At 35.2% G+C, this 17,317-nt stretch overlaps 3 protein-coding genes and 1 pseudogene across 4 annotated transcripts; 2 read left to right on the plus strand and 2 right to left on the minus strand.

The window, feature by feature from the left end:
• Positions 1-244: 244 nt before the first annotated feature.
• Positions 245-5,470, minus strand: LOC120132790. Of its 2 annotated transcripts, none has more exons than XM_039149486.1 (3): positions 5,349-5,470; positions 2,718-4,593; positions 245-2,327 (listed from the first exon to the last, which is right to left on the minus strand). In XM_039149486.1, the coding sequence occupies exons 1-3, from the start codon at positions 5,414-5,416 to the stop codon at positions 267-269; spliced, it is 4,005 nt and encodes a 1,334-aa protein (XP_039005417.1). In that variant the 5' UTR covers positions 5,417-5,470; the 3' UTR covers positions 245-266. The 2 variants fall into 2 exon arrangements, with proteins under 2 accessions (XP_039005417.1, XP_039005416.1); XM_039149485.1 differs by having other exon boundaries at positions 245-2,336.
• Positions 5,471-7,483: 2,013 nt separating this feature from the next.
• Positions 7,484-7,870, minus strand: LOC120132660 (precursor of CEP6-like). The gene has a single exon (XM_039149377.1). The coding sequence runs from the start codon at positions 7,868-7,870 to the stop codon at positions 7,484-7,486; it is 387 nt and encodes a 128-aa protein (XP_039005308.1).
• Positions 7,871-11,063: 3,193 nt separating this feature from the next.
• On the plus strand, positions 11,064-12,915 carry LOC120132661 (cathepsin B-like protease 2). The gene is made up of 6 exons (XM_039149378.1): positions 11,064-11,120; positions 11,548-11,673; positions 11,925-12,143; positions 12,327-12,440; positions 12,536-12,571; positions 12,661-12,915. Exons 1-6 carry the CDS (start codon positions 11,064-11,066, stop codon positions 12,793-12,795), a joined length of 687 nt encoding a protein of 228 aa, XP_039005309.1. The 3' UTR covers positions 12,796-12,915.
• Positions 12,843-15,201, plus strand: LOC120132662 (annotated as a pseudogene).
• Positions 15,202-17,317: the final 2,116 nt, after the last annotated feature.

Genomic DNA, 17,317 nt, shown 5'->3' on the forward strand with positions numbered 1-17,317 from the left:
TTTGAGAATATCTAAAACTTTTCTTTCATTGTTTACTCACTACTTTTGAAAGTAAATTCAATGGCCTTGTTTTAAATTAATATATACCTTTAAATATACTTGAACATGCAACCTGAAATATATGCCAAGGTGACATCTGTGTGCACATGGAAGAAGATGCATGCATATGAACGTATGCATACGGTGGGTTAGACCTTTCTAACATAAAGAAAGAAATGAACTTTAGTGATGCGAGACATGTAAGATTTATCTAAATTATTTATCCATTACCCATCTTGATTGACAGAACATGGTTGAGATTTGTTCATGAGGGTTTGTGGACCCCTTACAAAGAAACTATCAGAGTTATTTTCTGAAATAATGCTGGAATTCACTGCAACATCATCCCTTGATCTACCCCTCAAATGGAGTCCAGAAAAATGGTCCCCCCAAATGTCATAAGTATATTCATCTCCAACCCTACCCTTTCTTTCTGCTTTTAAGTTTTTATGGTCAGACAGTTTGGACCCCGGAGCTCGAACGCAAGGAGCAATTACGGATGTTGAAGCCAAAGGAGAAGAGGAGCTCGGCATACTAGCACAAGGAAAAGTAGCAGAGTGCGAGAGAACTGGTTTTAAAACAACTTTCCTTGGTATTACCTGCTTTTGTGCCGAAGAATACCAGTTGCTGCTACCATGCTCCATGGAAACTTTAGCTCCCAATACATTTGCTTTGGTGATGGGTTGAGGAACTTTACCCTTCTCGCGGATTTGGTCAGCCAAATGCGTAAGAGAATTCCTAGACTCGAGAGATTGCTCCACATCGGAATGGAGTAGCCATGTGCGATTCGGTGTTACAGATGTTATCGGGGAGAGGGGGGATGAAGGTGTGGAGTTTCCACTTTGACTACTTGAAACTTCAATCAATTCTTTAAATCCACCTTTCCTTTTCCTTCGACTTCTTCCCTTTTCTTTCCCGATTCGAATAGTAAGATTACCAGTTTGAGGTGATTCCTTTGGATCAGGATTTCCAGCCACCACAGATTTTGAAGGAAAAGATGACAATGAAATCTCCCTCTGAGGATCTAAGAAACTGTTAACATCCCTTTCATTTTCAGAAGTTCGTTTTGCATTCTGATTAGTTAGCGGCTCTTGGTTTCCCCTAACATGATGACCATATGGGAATCTACCATTAGATGGCTCCTTCAAAGATTTAGTATCCTCAACAGAACTTAACAAACTGTCCGGTGCAGCTGACACAGAGAACTTACCGTTTCTCTGATCGCGATCGACAAAAGAAGATTCTCCTCCAGCCGGGATTGTACTGATCCTGTTCTTCTCACTCTTGTAAAAGTAATCTTGGGGACTCAAGATCATTGCTCCGTGAAAAATGAGACAGAACATGAGAAACAATAAAGCAGAAAGAAGAATTGTGAAAAAGAATCTCTTTAGCCTCATCCAGAACACTGATTTCCTACAAAGATTAAGCATATGCAGAGGCAGCGCTGCCTTCATGGGTATGACAAAAATGCCAGTACTCGAAACCAGTTCAAGATCTCTATGTACTAAAGCTGCTGAAAAATCTGGCTGGTATGAAATCAAAAGCTTTGTTGACTCTCCAGGTTCAAGAAAGAAACCTTTACAACCATGCACCGTAAAACCATCTACTACACCCTCTGTCCCAGAAACCTCAATGCTTCTTACCTCAAGTGGCAAATCTCCGGTATTCTTGGCATAAAGCTCTTTTGATAATGGCTGAGAACATGCATAAGTAGTCTCTTCCATGTGAAAAAACATTTGCGGGGATGAGATGTTTAGAGAAGTTGGAAAGCTAAGGTTAAATTCTACACTCTTGATAGGCGCTGAGCCCTCAAACAGGACTAGAGAAATAGACCCGCCATATCCCCTCAAAGATAACCACTCAACACCAGAAAGGTTGTTCCTTATCAGTGCAGAACTTGTCCACCCACATCGATTTGAAGGGTGAAACAATATCGGCCCAAAAGATGCTCTACTATTAGGATGAACAAAGGCCTCTATCGTTGCACTCTCACCTATAGAGAACCCATGTCTCATTGGTATTGTAGATGAATTGTGAGCCAGGCTACCAGAAAGGGGCATCATAAACACATCTTCGCTCCTACATTCATCAACAATTTCTCCCGAGTTAAGAATGAGCTGCATTACAACTGGCTGTGTGCTAGGATTTTTCACAGTGATCCACTTGGAGCATTGACTTCCAACTTGAACCATTGGAAACAGAACCTCGTGATCCCCAAGCACTGACATGCCACCTGTGGTACCCTGAGATTTCCAGTTGCCAAGTACCAATTCATCCACTTCTGCCGTCTGCAACACCAACATATAGTCAGTAGCATGACCTTAGTTATATCATGAACATTGATCTAGTATAATTAATTACTATGTGAATAACGAGAGCTTAAGCATGATAATAAACATATACAGGCAATAAACAATTCCAAATGGACCAAGGAGCAATCCTCATTTAACGGTAGGTAACAATATTATGATCTTACTTGTATTCCTAATAAAGAAGCAATCCTGATACATATCATATCTGCACAATATAAAGGTTCCACAACATGTGCAAGAAGGGATAGTTTTAAGTGAATAAAAGAGGAATGGAGCATCAATCACCAGAATGATAAACAAAACATATAGAAAGAAGAAACAATTTTGATGGTTCAAATTATGACATTGTCATTAAAATAAGCAAACCTGTGCCCAAGAAGCAAGTTGCATGCCATTACTCAAGAATTCTGCCCTTGTGTTGCCAGTTTTAACCTTATAAGACCAACGTTCATTTGCCATGGATAATTTTTTCTGATGCTCCACACAAATATGGATTATATCCTCACAAAGGACATCAATCTGAGGGCTAATAGACTCATTTGTCATTAAATGCAATTTACAACTGTTGATCGTATTGGATACTTCAGATGAAGAATCAGGAATTTCAACTGGTAGTTTAGTGCAAGCAGTTGCAGCAATCTGCGTAACAGCACCAGGGTAGAGAAGCAACCCTTCCATGTATTTGATGTGGAAAACTTTGGCACCTGCATCTGCATCTTCATCAATCTTAAGAAAACTCAGAACATAAGGAGCAGAATTTTTCAAAGAGATGGCCACAAAAACAGTTTCACTGCCATCATACGGCACCAGAGCTTCAAGAGAAACTGAAAGAGAACTTGCAGGGTCATCATAGGATGCCTTCCTACCCAAATCAACTTCAAGAGGAACCATAACTATATCAGACAAATCTTGAGAAGACCTCTGCAACTGCATGCAGAAAGCACCAAAGAATTTTCCTTTTGATTCAAGGGATAAATCAATCTCTATGATGGTCTCACTGATTTGAGGATTAATCTCCCACTTCCTGCTTGGCCTCATAAACATAAGTGGAAAACCATTTTTGCCACCGTTCATGACCAACCAATCTTCAGCACCAAGTAAGCTTTCCACATTATTGCCCTTGAAGTTTTCCATACTACAAACAGCTTCAGTATGATGGGTAGAGTTCCCAAGAGAAACTGACATCCATGAAGTTATTTCTTCCACATAGAGGGTTTCATCAAAAGGATTGAACAAAGACAAGTTCTTATTCAACTGCCCACTAGAAGGAATATCCAGGCTTACTAATGGTTGAATTTCATAAGGGGACTCGACAGCAAACCCCTTAGCCTGAACCAGGAAGCCACCAGTGCTTGTCTGCAAGATAAGGTGAGCTGATGACAAGCCCACCCATCTAGGTAAAAAAACAAAACATACTGAAGCTACTTCGCCAGGTCCAAGCGAAATCTCACTAAAATTGCAGGGATAGAACTGTTTATTGGTACTGAACGGTTCATGAATCCGTAAAATGCTATCATTGCATGTATTTGCTACTGTCAAGTAAGCCACTGAAGGGAAAAATAAAAATTTCCGGCCCCAATCCAATATAGGAGGATTTATCTCTACATTAGGCGAAGATAAACTGTCCAAAGAACCTAATTTTGTTATCTTTTTGTTCTTTTTCATCTTAATACTTGTACTCTTCCGACTTAGTAAAGGTTGTCTACATGAAGAAATATCATTTTGATTAGCACCCTCGGTATGAATTGACAAAAACTCATGGGTACTGTCTCTTGAATATAAAGAACATGAAACCGTCTGGCCATTTAATAATTTAAACATACCATGGTTAGACAACCAACTTCTTCCAGTTACCTGCCTCCTAAGGTTACTTTGTTCTACATAAGATGAAACACTATCAGACTGAGCCCTAGAAACTTCTAAACCACCTACTTCAATCGTAGTTTCTTCAGTCATAAATCCAGGCAATGTAGAAGGAAAACAGAACAAATAAGAATCAGTGCATACACTCTCAGCACTTAAGCTTGTCATAGAAGTTCCTGCATCATAGCCCGGATGTGAATCACTGATAGTAGTTCCTTGAAAACCAACATATTGAGTATCTCCATATTTTTCACACCCATCTAGTTCGTCTGTTTTTGGCATCCCATTCACAGCACATGGTTCACATGTAATTAAGCAAAAAAGGGTACATGACAGAACCAAGAAAAATTGAAATGCTTTAACTGGATGACACATTTCCCTGAAAAGAAACCACCAAGTAAAATGCTTAGTAGAAAAAAAACAGAAAAAGAGTTTATTAACAGCTAAATATAAGCAACTAAGCTGTTAACCCCCTACCCCCCCTTTTACTCTTCATTGAAAATGATTGGAAAACAAGTAACAAACTCAATTTCAGAACAGTTTACACAATCTGAAGAATAGAAAGAGGCATGCTTAGAGCCGTTTTCGTTCTTTTAAACTATTTTTTCAACTTCGATAATGTCTAAAGTAATAAATAAACAAGGTCTTAAGAAATCTAATAAAATACGCCGGCAGAGGTACATGTCTAATTTATATATTTATAGAAAACATCACAGAAACACTTTCACATCATCAGCAAACCCCATCCAGTTCAGCTTAATACAAGTTCGAAGAAGTTATGAAAACGAAAACTTGGCAAGAAATTGAAAGAATTCATACATCAAAAAGCTCTCAATAGTCAATAAAATGTAAAGTAGTTTAAAACGACGTCTTTTTCACCAGAACAACTCGTTTTAGTTAATTTAATAAAAATCATCAGCTAAAAACAGACAGTAAGTACTGTTTTTTAACCAAATAAGCAAATCAGAAGTTCAAAAAAGCTTTTAAAAAAAGGAAGCAATATAGTTCTCCCAAGTTCTAAAAGAAATAAGCGATACAACTGATAAGAGAACTAGAATCAGCTGTGCTTGGAAAGATAGAAAGCGCGAGAAAATGGGAACGAAAGTTCGCGAGTGACTAAAAAACAAAAGTTACCGATGAGAGTTGAGCATGGAGAGCAGCTGTTTTCCAGCTCCGATGATCGTTAGGGTTTTGGACTCCATTTTTTAGCAAAGAAGAAAATCATCTGAAAAGAGATATCGGCCGAAATTTTAGGGAATTTGTTTTCCTTAATTTCAATGCCAGCCAAAAAATATACATATAAAGCTTAGAACAGAAGCACGCCGGAGAAAAATAAAAGACTCCAAATTACCGTCTTGTCCATCAGATTCAAGTCCTTGAAACGCCGTCGTACAGATGATTCTAATTAGATTCTCGAGGTAGAAAGGGATAATTGAATACAAGCCATTTGGACAAACAACCTTGGAGGTCACAAATTTTAGGGTTGGTTCTATTTTAACTAGTAAACATAAAAATTTATCAATTAGACCATTAAAATTTCAGTTTGATTTCAATCAAGCCATCAATTATTAACCGTAAACGAAATTATTGATGTTAATCGACTAAATTTATACAATAATATATTAGTCCTAATTACTTGTACATTCTATTATTTTAGTCTTAATTTTAATTAAAAATAATTTAATTAAATTTATTATGTTATTATATAAATTTACATAACTTCCTGATATGGTAATTCAATTTAGTCCTAATTTTATTCGATAACAATTTTGTTTAATATTATACTATTAGTTAAACTGAGTCTTGATTTTAATTTCAGAAAAAACAATTTACTTATTATTGACTCAATAATCAACAGTCAATGGCTTAATTAAAATAAATTTAAAATCTAATGACTTAAAGTTATTTTTTAATAATTAAAATAGAAATAACTCTATAATATAATAACCCTTGAAATAATTTATCCAAAATATTTTAAATACAATTTTAAGGGTAAAAAATACTTATGGGTGAAATTGGAATTTAAAAAAATAAAGTTTTGGGAAATTCTAAGACATTAGGTTTTGAAAAAAGAGCATTGATAATAAAATCATAGTAATCAATAAATGCCGGACCATGGCAGACCTCGAATGCACATTAACTTGCCCAAAGTAATATTTTGGAGGTGTGAATTATCCGTTTTACCCTTGGTTTAATTTTGCTTGCACCGATCGGCGGGTTGCCAGATAGGATCCATTGCAGTTGTTGACCGAGCGCAAAAAAGGAAAATCGCGTTGGTGGATTGGGGCTCGAGCCTAACCACACCGGAGGAGGCTCGTCAATCAAGGTAAGAGCTCAGTGTTTTGGTCCATTGTTGTCCTCGCCTCGTCTAGAAGTCCACTAGGGGCAATTTTGAGAATTCGTAGAATGGTACTTTTGTAGGGAGATTCGGTGAAAATAGACTAAAGAAAAAAAAATAAAACGAGGTAGTTCCTTAATGTCTAAGAATAGAAATTTAAGGTAAAATTATTTACAAAATTAAAATAATATATTATAAATATATAAATGGCTATTGACTTTTAAGCATTTTTTTCGAATGATGTTTTAAAAATAATAATTTAATTAGTTATTAATTTATAACAAATCAACCTATTGTTTACAACGGCGAACTGAGCAAAAGAAATAATCTTAACGGAGAATCATTAACTAACGGCAAGTGTTGGACAACTCGGCTCCGCTGTCAGAATCCCCGTCGGCGTTATTCACGCATGTTGCCTTGATAAAGAAACCGAGCATCCCCCCCCCCCCCGTTGGCTTCTGCAACTTTGTCTTCTGCCTGGCTGATCATGATTCGACGATGGACGGCACGTAGAACCGAAAAGTAGTTGGGTAGGTTTGCCGTAAAACAATGAATTAAAAAAAAAAAGAGTAAATACCAACCGGTTAGTGTTAAACAGTTTGATATCACTTATACAAGATTTCGAGTTAGAATTCTTGTGAATGTAAACAATTCTTACTAACAAACTCATATATCAAAATTAAATATACGTAGTAGATCGATACGAATTAACCAAAACAAATCTTAAAAATCGGAAGCGCAACCAAAATGAATTAAATACATTAGATATAAGTATGTATATATATATATATTATTAAGATGATTAAAGAAAACGTTGCAAATAGTACAGTACGTGGCACATGCATAAAAAAATAACTAGTAGTAGTTACAAACACCAAACCAGCAGGAGCAATTATTTTTCTTACAGCTGAACTTCACTATTAAAAAAAACCTAGTCATTTTTCTCATAAACATCCCTGTTTACAAAGGCATGACCTACACCAGGACTGTGCCCTGGACTCGTACGTTTGAAATCTTGTGATGAATGCTTGCCATTAACGGAGCTAGAACTTCCCGGTGTTCCTTCGTTATCGTCTCCGTCATCTTCTTCGAAAGTGTTCCCCGGCGAATATGGCCGAAAATCGTCTTCGAAACGTGAGGTTTTAGCTGGTATGGAGGGCGGCAATAGTTGTTCAACATTCAGTCGACGGTAATGATCATCTTTGTCGCCGATGACCACTGATATCATTTGTCTTCCATTGACATAGAAAACCAAATGGCTGCAAACAATCACTGCAAGAACAAAAACAGCATAGTTATGCATGGGGCTAAATTCCATGATCAAGCAGGAAAATAACTTTGAATATGTATCTATCTATACGAGAGAATTCAATCAAGTACCGAGTTCACTGCGCTTCGATGGGTATTTATAGTGCAAGGGATTAAACTATTCATAAACATGAATCAACGGTGCAGCATTAATTGCAATAATCAAGTACTGGAAATGTAGAGCTGGATCCTTGACCTTTGATAGTGCTGAAATGTTGCTTTGTGGCTTGAATTAAGCGAGATTAGAAAATGATTAACCGTGCAGGCTTAGAAACCCTTGAGATTGCTATATGTCATTAGCACTATGGATTATCATATTAATAATGTGGACTGTCATGTTAGACGTTAACACCGTAAATTACTAGATCAGCATCGTAATAGTCAACATTTTTTTTCGTTCATTAAATAATCAAATTGATTTTGCTTAATTTAAGAATTTTATCGAACAATGATAGATTCAAATATATTTTTTAAGATGAACATACATATATTAACAACACAAAACAAACTAACATAAATAAAAATTTGGAATAACAAGATTAACAAAATAAATAATTAATCAAATAAAATTTCAATTTTAAGATGGACAAAAACGGATCCACCATGGAATACAAAATAAACTTAGAGCTTACATTAAAAAAATTAGGATAAAGTACACAAATGGTTCCCTGATTATAGGATAATGCTTTATTGAGTTCCTTGATTATTCAAAATTACAAAATAGTCACATAACTATTAATTATGTTCCAAACTCGTCTTTTTTTGTTGAAATTTTGAGAGTAATCTGAGTTGTACGTTAATATGCTGATTGAGATATGATAAAATCCGATTTCATAATCGCAAATGACTATCATTCTTAGTCAACATGTTAATGTCCAACTAAGACGATCGTTAAATTTTTAATGACAAAGGATATGTTTAAAACATAATGAATAGTTTTTTTTATAAATGAAAAAATTATTCATCCAAAAGCAACCACCTATACAACTTTACAAACAAAACAAATAAACCAACACCCCTAACTCATTAGTATAAAACCAAAAAAATAAAGAATCATAGAAGTCCCCATTCTGCAGCAAAACCAAAAGATGAGGCAGTAACTTTGGAGCATCCCCTAAGCCTCCCACTAACAACACTTTTAATCTGAAAGAGGATCCTCTCAACTTGCCGAGGTCTAACACCATACAATCTGCCATTTCGCTCCTGCTAGACATAATAAAGGTAGCCACACCAAGCTAGCCAAATAATCGTAGCCTTTAATGACTTACCCTGACCATGTTTTGCACCCAATTCACCATATCCACCCAACCACTCATGGACACACTAACAAAACAACCACTAAGAATTTCCCCCCCAAATCTGTCCGGACAACGTACACTCGACAAAAAGGTGATCTTTAGACTCATCTTCAGAATTACACAAAAGACCCCCAAGGTAAAATTCTTGTCTTAGTCGGCAAGCGACCCAGGAGCACAAGCTAAGCAATAAACGAATGTCGAGGAATAGCCAAACCCCCATAGGACTTTAAACAGAGGAACCCTGTCCTTTTTGCGCCTAACTACATCCCAAACTTTCCTCGCTTGGAAACCCCCATCCAAAGAATCAACAAGCACAAAATCTTCCCTTAACTTCAAAATCTTCTTCCAAGCCCAAATATCACTGCTTTTCAGAGTAACATGCCAAAGGGAACAACCCTTCAAAATATACCTTTGAATCCAGGCCACCCAAAGAGAACCAGTTTGCGCAAACAAGATCCACAGACATATAGGCTCTGTTCCAGACAAGGATAATTTTAATCTCAAGCCTTCCCTCACATTTTGAATAACAGACTTTCTCCCAACTGACCCAAGCAGCCCTAGCGGAGACACCACCCGAACCTTTCCAAAGAAAAGTATTACAAATCCCTTCAATACGGTTTAAGACTTTAGAAGGCAAAAGGAAAACTCTGCTCTAAACATTTTGGATATTAAAGATCACAGCTTGGATAAGTTGCAACCTTCTTGCAAATGATAAACACTTTGATGACTAACTACAAATTCTCCTTACAATTTTATCAATCAAACTCTCACAATCCAAATAAGAAAGGCACCTCGAAACGAGAGGAACTCCTAAGTACCTTACTGGGAGAGTGCTAACTCCAAACTCAGTAAGCTCAACCATACTTCGCAAATTCGAAGGACCAATCCCAACATAAAAAAGGTCGCTTTTTGAGGCATTCATCTGAAGTCCAACCATCTTATAGAAAAAAATCCAGGATACGCTCAACAACCAAGACAACTTCAATACTTCCCTTAGTAAACACAAGGAGATCGTCAGCAATACATAGGTGTGTAAGACCAATACTTTTGCAATTAGGAAACTAATGAATAGTCAAGTGATCATTTTGTAATTTTTAATAGTCGAAAGACTAAACAAATCAACTCCCTATAGTCGATAGATTATTTTGTAACTTATAATAGTTAATAGACTAAATAAAGTAGTATTCTATAGTCGGAGGACTTTACACAAAAGATTAATTTGAAGAACTTAGAACTCATTAAATAATAATTTACGCGACAGCAGTGAATGCACTATAGTGCTGCTGTTTAGATTAAGAAAGCTGGTGCACATTTAGCTTCCACTAAAGGAAAATAACAAAGTATGAGGGATCATAATGGATGGTTCATACGACAGCAGATATTTGACCAAATATCAATGTCATAAGTTGATTTTGATATCAAATCTTGCCTTTTTTTTATCTATACAAAAATAATTTGATCTTATTTTAATGGACTATTGGTAGGTTATGGATCTCGAAATTTAAAAATAGGGTTTGAAATTTTATTTTTATTTTTTAAAAATCAATGGGTATGCAAAATTTTCTTTTTTCTTTTTCTTTAATACATTCAATTAAATTAAATTATTTTTTAAAAATAATAGGATATATTTGACCCTTGTGGGGTTTAGTGCATCCGCCTATGCTATTAGTTGTTCATATTAAATAATAAACAATATGAATATGGATTTACACACATTAGATTCATATAAAAACTACTATTTTTCTGTTAATTTACTAATCGCAATTGATCATAATAATATTTGTTCGATACAATTAAAGATTTAATAATTAATTAAAGTTGAAAGAATCCAACCAAAAAAGGGGTTCCCCCACCAAACATTATCATTGAAGAAATCTTGTATTTGACCCTAAAATGAAGCCAATCATGAGGTCTGCATCGCCATCTCTCAACCCCTCCACTTACAGTGGGATAACTGATTATGTATCAAGAATATTCTTGCAAATAGACTTTTGTTTTGGCTCTACACACGAGGAAGGTCCACTAAAGTAAAATTTGGGGATTAGATAAAATCTGAGCCATCAATATAAACATATATTAACTTATAATTATTTTAAATTACTTTTAAAAATTTTATTTTTTTTATAAAAAACCGTTAGTTTTATTAAAAATAAAAAATATCTAGAATTACAATGAATATTTATAAGCATAACTGTAAACGTAAATTAAATTATAATTTGTACATTTTCCTATAATTATTGATACAAAAACTAGTCAACTATATTACACAGTGATCATAAAAGGAAAATGTTAAAAAACCTAACCAATGCTCAAACAAAATAAAGATACGAATAAATCTGACTGCATCTACAAACGAACCACAAAATTATTGGGTCCAATCTCATTACAGAACATATCTCTGTCCGCTAATGATGCCGTTGCTTGCTGTGGCTTTCTATGTGGCGATGGTTGCGATGGAGGGTATCCAATCTCTGCATGGAGATACTTTGAGCAAAATGGTGTTGTCACTGAAAAGGTATTGATTTCTGCAAGCATAATGTCGGGAAACTATGTTACTCGGTCTTGTTTGTGAGTAATGGATATAGATATAAGATCAAAACAAAAACGATTACCCGAACTAAACATCAAATGATAAGATTGTTCCATTAAAAAACTGGTGATATCTCTGTATTAGAGACCTGGACATCTAACCTAATTTAGTACTAGGATTACAGGCTTACAGCTTACCTTAATTTACCCTTTAAACGTGTATTCTTCATCTTGCAGTGTGATCCATACTTTGATGACATTGGTTGTTCTCACCCTGGCTGCAAGCCTGCATTTCCGACTCCTAAATATGTGAAAAAATGTGTTAATGGAAACCTTCTCTGGACGCAATCGAAACACTACAGTGTCGGTGCGTATAGGATCAACTCAAATCCAGCAGATATCATGGAAGAGATTTATCGGAATGGACCGGTTGAGTTCTCCTTCACTGTTTATGAGGTAAAGAATGAACTCGATGCTTTTCTTATCAAGTTTCCTGCTTCTCTTGATGACCAATTTCAAAGTGATTTGATTGGCTTTGAAACTATTACTTATGCATGGATCCCATGCAAGAATTTCAAGTAAATAAAAGAGGTCAAGCAACATAGTTTGATATCCATAGGTTCTTCGTGATTTTCGTAGGATTTCGCTCACTACAAGTTGGGAGTTTACAAACATGTGACGGGCAGCATTATGGGAGGCCATGCAGTTAAGCTGATTGGATGGGGAACTTCAGATGACGGAGAAGATTACTGGGTATGTTTGAATGGCTTTTATCTTTGGCCTAATATCTTAGAATCATATACCGATTCGGGTTAATATTTCGATATTTACCTTGTCCTCCATTGCAGCTTCTTGCAAACCAGTGGAACATAGGCTGGGGTGATGTATGTTCTCCATCCAACTTTGTCTCCATATTCATTTAAAACCCATCTTTACAATGCTTAAATATTGACTATCGAATTTCTCGGAACAGGATGGTTACTTCAAAAGCATAAGGGGAGTAGACCAGTGCGGTATCGAAGCCGATGTCGTAGCCGGTTTGCCATCCACCAAAAATCTTGTTCGCGAGGTTGCAGATTCAGAAATCGTCGAAGATGCTTCATTCTAAGAGAATGTTCATCTAGACAAGCCCCTGCCTAATGTCATAGTTTATTAATGCATGAACTGTTTATCTTTGTTTTCACTTTGGGGTTTCAAATGTTATGTTCACCCTACAAGAACTTCATCATGTTTGTAGATATGTTCTGCTTCATAATACTTGGTATCATCAAATTTACTGAATCGTTAATCTATCATTATTAGTATCATCAAATTTCAATTGCGGGCATGAGCTTGGATGCAAGCAAATCAAATCAGATAAACAGTTGAAGATCTGTTAATCTTCAGCAATTGCAGCGCATATTCCAGCTAAGGATCCGACTTCCGGTAAAGTTTTATTTTACAAAATCAAAATGCCGCTAACCTTAATTGCATTTGTTAATGCGAAATTAACGAACATTTTTGGATTTTGCTTGTTTAAAGCTATTCAATCTTTGTTTACAGATCTAATCTTTTACAAATTGCATTTCAATTAATCGTCAAATTAGGATGTGCTGGTGCTTAGATTTGTACATGTAAAAGAAAACAATTACATTTTGAATTTGAAATCTTGGTTTCCCAAGAGCAATGCAAAAGTAGCGATTCATCAAATTTATAAATATAAAGAAAAGAAAACAATTGTATCTGTTTCAGAGGATTTCAAACTTCTTTGTTTCCATTAATTTTTTCTTCATTGCTCGGAATAGTTTTGGTTCAGTAAACAAACAGCGTGCTTCTTTCTTGGTTTAGTTTTGGATTGACTGCTTGAATCGACATTGCAACTCATTGATGCTTAGATTATGCGATTTTTACTCATAATTTTAGAGTTCCGTGCTTTGTTCAGATTACTGGTGTAACATTTGAGTTGTAGAAGGAACTCAGAATCTGCTGATTCCTCTTCTCAATCTCAAACTAAAGCTTCTGATGTTGAAACCTCTGCTGAAATTGATACTAATGTTGAAAGGCCAGCTAATATTAATGATATGAAGAGTCATTCAATGACCACCACTGTGGAACCTCCTGTCAAAGCTTATGACATTGAACCTCCAAAGGCTGGTGAGAATGCATCTACTGTCACTGTGAAAACAATTACCTCACCGGAACCCCCACCATCTAATTTGCCCTCCACTGGCATGTCTTCTTGGGCAAGAATTTTGAATTTACCACAGCCTACACCGCCACCTCAGGAATCTCAAGCTGGAAATGCAGGGTCTTCGCCTTTTGCACGACTCACCAGTGGCCCTGGACTGCGGTTGCAATCGATGACTCTACCACCAGATACTCATGCAGAACATACCTCTACTGGAACACAAACTGCTCTTGAATCATTTACAAAGGGTATAGTTGATTCATCTTTGAGTGCAGTGAAGGCTGTGCAGGTCAAAGCACGCCATATAGTCTCGCAAAACATAAGAAGATACCAGGTATCCTGTGTTATTCGTGGTATGTTTTTAATCAAAACATCTGACATCAATCACTGCTATCTTAGTTTTGGATATTATGAAATGACTTTTTTAATGCATGTTATACAGGAGGGAGAGTATGATTTGGATTTGACTTATACCACTGAGAATATAATTGCTATGGGGTTTCCTGCTGGTGATCTAAGCTCGGGGCTTTTGGGATTCTTAGAGGTAAAAATCTGTTTAAGAAGTAAATAATAGTTCCTTTTTGTACTCCTTAATTAAAATGAAAGCTAATGCCTCTAGGAATATGTTTTCTTCATGGACATTTAGTGTGACAAAAATCTGTTTAAGAAGTAAATAATAGTTCCATACGGCTGATACCTTTTTCCTTCTTCTTTCCTTTCCAGTTGGTTAAATTCAGAAAAGATATAGAACAGAACGATGCTCAACGCCTCGGATCTCGATGGTTTCGATAAGGTAAACACTTTACAAAGAAGATAATGCCAGCTAGTATGTGAAAGGGGTCTCCTCTTCATTTCAGACATCTTGTTTCGTAGTGATTTGTTACCTTTGATCTGTAGATAAATGTGCCATATCATGGATTCAATATTGAATTGGTAATGGTAGACTACGACAGCACGCTAAAGGCGAATCCTAAATCAGATTCTGCAAACAAAGGTACCAAGGGTAACTCGAGTTATGTCAAGGACCGAGTCGTCGAAGCGAATTCGAAACAAAGGAAGGCTTCAAGGACCGAAGACGGCGATGACATATTCTCAGACAGCGCAGGAAGAGGAATCAGGGGCATCAACAAGTAAGCCAACTCAACCGGCTGCCACATTCGGACCTGTAACATCAAGCAATCCATCGAAGCTAGCTGTAAAAAACCAAGAGCTTATCTAACAACAGTGCGGAATTGACGGGCGCAAGTGATATCAGAGCTATGGCGGCCGATGCTTCGGTCTTCAGTTTCGGCGACGAAGCAGATTATGAAAGCGAGTGAGCTACTGCAACATTGTTGAGAGCATGGTCTAAATCCACACTTCGTTATTTCTTATACGAATTTGTTTTCCATATGTTCTGTAAAATTATTCTTCTGTAACCTAAACAATGTCACATTTTGAGAATTTTGTCCATATACGTGATCTGTTTTTTAAAAGAAAATTTGTAAAAAGACAAATTCGGCTTTTACCTTTTGCTTAACTTTGATGGCAACTTATTTGATAATGGCCCATAGATGTTGGTCTGAGTTGCGATCTATGTACAATTCAATGTTGGACATATGTTTATTTTAAAATTTAATTTTTTTATATTAATTATTTATTTTACTAAAGATGTTCTTCTAAAATTTTATTTATGTCTATTTAAATACGAAATTTTTTTGTTATTAATCCATATGTGTTTATTTTAAAAATATATATTTCTAAATTTGTGATTGGTCTCGTTCCACCCATCTTATTTTATCTCTCTTAAAATACCAAGTCCAAGCAAGCTCCCAACCAAATCATTGAACGAGATGTTTGAAAAATAACCGAAAACCAAATTAAATAATTGTAGTTCACCAGTTATTTGTCATTATCAGACCACTGAGAAAGTTTTGTAAACAAGGTGCCCAAATAACTAACTACAAATATATATATATATATATATATATATATATATATATATATATATAAATAATTCCCAATGGCCATTAGCAAACAAAAAAGAACCGTCATAACATATGGATATAGACCCTACATTCTCCAATGACAAATAAACATGGTCAGTTGCTCTTCTTTTCACACTCTTACAATGCAAGTGGGTTATTCTACTATTATCCTTATTCATACAAGTTAAATTATTGACAAGATATATTAAATTTCAAAAATATTGTTTCTAAAAAACAAGTCTCGTTAATTAATAAAAGTAATCTAATAATGAATTGTTTTAGTATAGTTTGAAGTATATCTATGACCACAAGTCATATTCGATATTGTCGTTCACACATCAGTCTTCTTTCATTATGCCACACATGACATTCCGAACTTAGAGCATATAATCAATTTTCTCTATTCGAGGAGATGAATCATACACAAACATGTATATTTTTATTTAAATTGTTCCTTTTTTTTTCATTGACATTCGAAACCTAATACTGTTTATATTGGAAAAAAGATCGACCGATCAATCTATCATCATTTTAAGCATTAAAATCCTCAAAAATTTATTTAGTGGGAAAAGTAACCTCAAACTGCTCACGTAAGATGACATCACATTATGCAAGAAAAACAAGGTTAGACCTCGATTCTACAAAAAATGAATTTCATACATTTATTATTGTTTTTATCCAAAAATTAAATGAGTTTACCTGGAAAGTTGATGGGTCTCGCGCTAAATAAATCACGAGGTCCATTAAACGTATTTTGTATGACATGACATAATTTTATGTAGTCAGTTTAAGAAATATTTCATTTTAGTATCTACTGTTAAAAACTTAATGCGTTTAGTACATAAACTATCAATTTTGGTCCGTTTTAGTACTTCAACTTTCATTTTTTTCAAAATTTAATGTTAAATCCTGAACAGTGTACTAAAATGAAATAAAAATTAAAGTTTTTAACGGTATGGTAGTAAAATGAAAAAAAAACTAAATTTTAAATATGATATTGAAAAAACTGAAAGTTTAAATGTTAAAACGTATCATAACTGATAGTTTATATATTAAATACGTAGTTTACCCTAAATTTAAAGGAGGAAGTAAATGTTTTATAGCTGGTAATATTGTATCTTTTTTCTTGATGCTTATCTCAATGAAGGGTCATAAGGAGACAGGCAAGGGCTACATAATAACGTATGAATGGTGACTTTTAAGAATTAATTAATAATTAAAATTAGACCCAATTAATTGTACATATATATTATCGTAGTAATTATTTGATTATGAGAATCGAGAGATTATGACAACTTAATCTCAAAACGACGGATTTCTATTCGACTTAATTCGGTAGGGTTAATTTTCTTGATGAGTTTGGGTCAAATGGATTTTTTAAGGGAGTGAGGTTAGATTAGGTCGGATTTGGATAGAGGGAGAAAAAACTCTGACTCGATCTGATTCGAGGGTAATAATATAATTTCTTCAAATAAATTTATATATAATTGTTATAG

This window comes from Hibiscus syriacus, unplaced genomic scaffold (genome assembly GCF_006381635.1).
Source record: "Hibiscus syriacus cultivar Baekdansim isolate YM2019G1 unplaced genomic scaffold, ASM638163v2 tig00110569_pilon, whole genome shotgun sequence".
Lineage (NCBI taxonomy): Eukaryota > Viridiplantae > Streptophyta > Magnoliopsida > Malvales > Malvaceae > Hibiscus > Hibiscus syriacus.

Coding starts and splice junctions, on each gene's coding strand:
- LOC120132790 (XM_039149485.1), bottom strand. CDS start 5,416: ATGGAGTCCAAAACCCTAACGATCATCGGAGCTGGAAAACAGCTGCTC. Junction 4,594..5,348: donor TCCATGCTCAACTCTCATCG/GTAACTTTTGTT, acceptor GTTTCTTTTCAG/GGAAATGTGTCATCCAGTTA. Junction 2,337..2,717: donor AACTTGCTTCTTGGGCACAG/GTTTGCTTATTT, acceptor GACTATATGTTG/GTGTTGCAGACGGCAGAAGT.
- LOC120132661 (XM_039149378.1), top strand. CDS start 11,064: ATGAGGTCTGCATCGCCATCTCTCAACCCCTCCACTTACAGTGGGATA. Junction 11,121..11,547: donor ACAGTGGGATAACTGATTAT/GTATCAAGAATA, acceptor ATCTCATTACAG/AACATATCTCTGTCCGCTAA. Junction 12,572..12,660: donor GGAACATAGGCTGGGGTGAT/GTATGTTCTCCA, acceptor TTCTCGGAACAG/GATGGTTACTTCAAAAGCAT.
- LOC120132660 (XM_039149377.1), bottom strand. CDS start 7,870: ATGGAATTTAGCCCCATGCATAACTATGCTGTTTTTGTTCTTGCAGTG.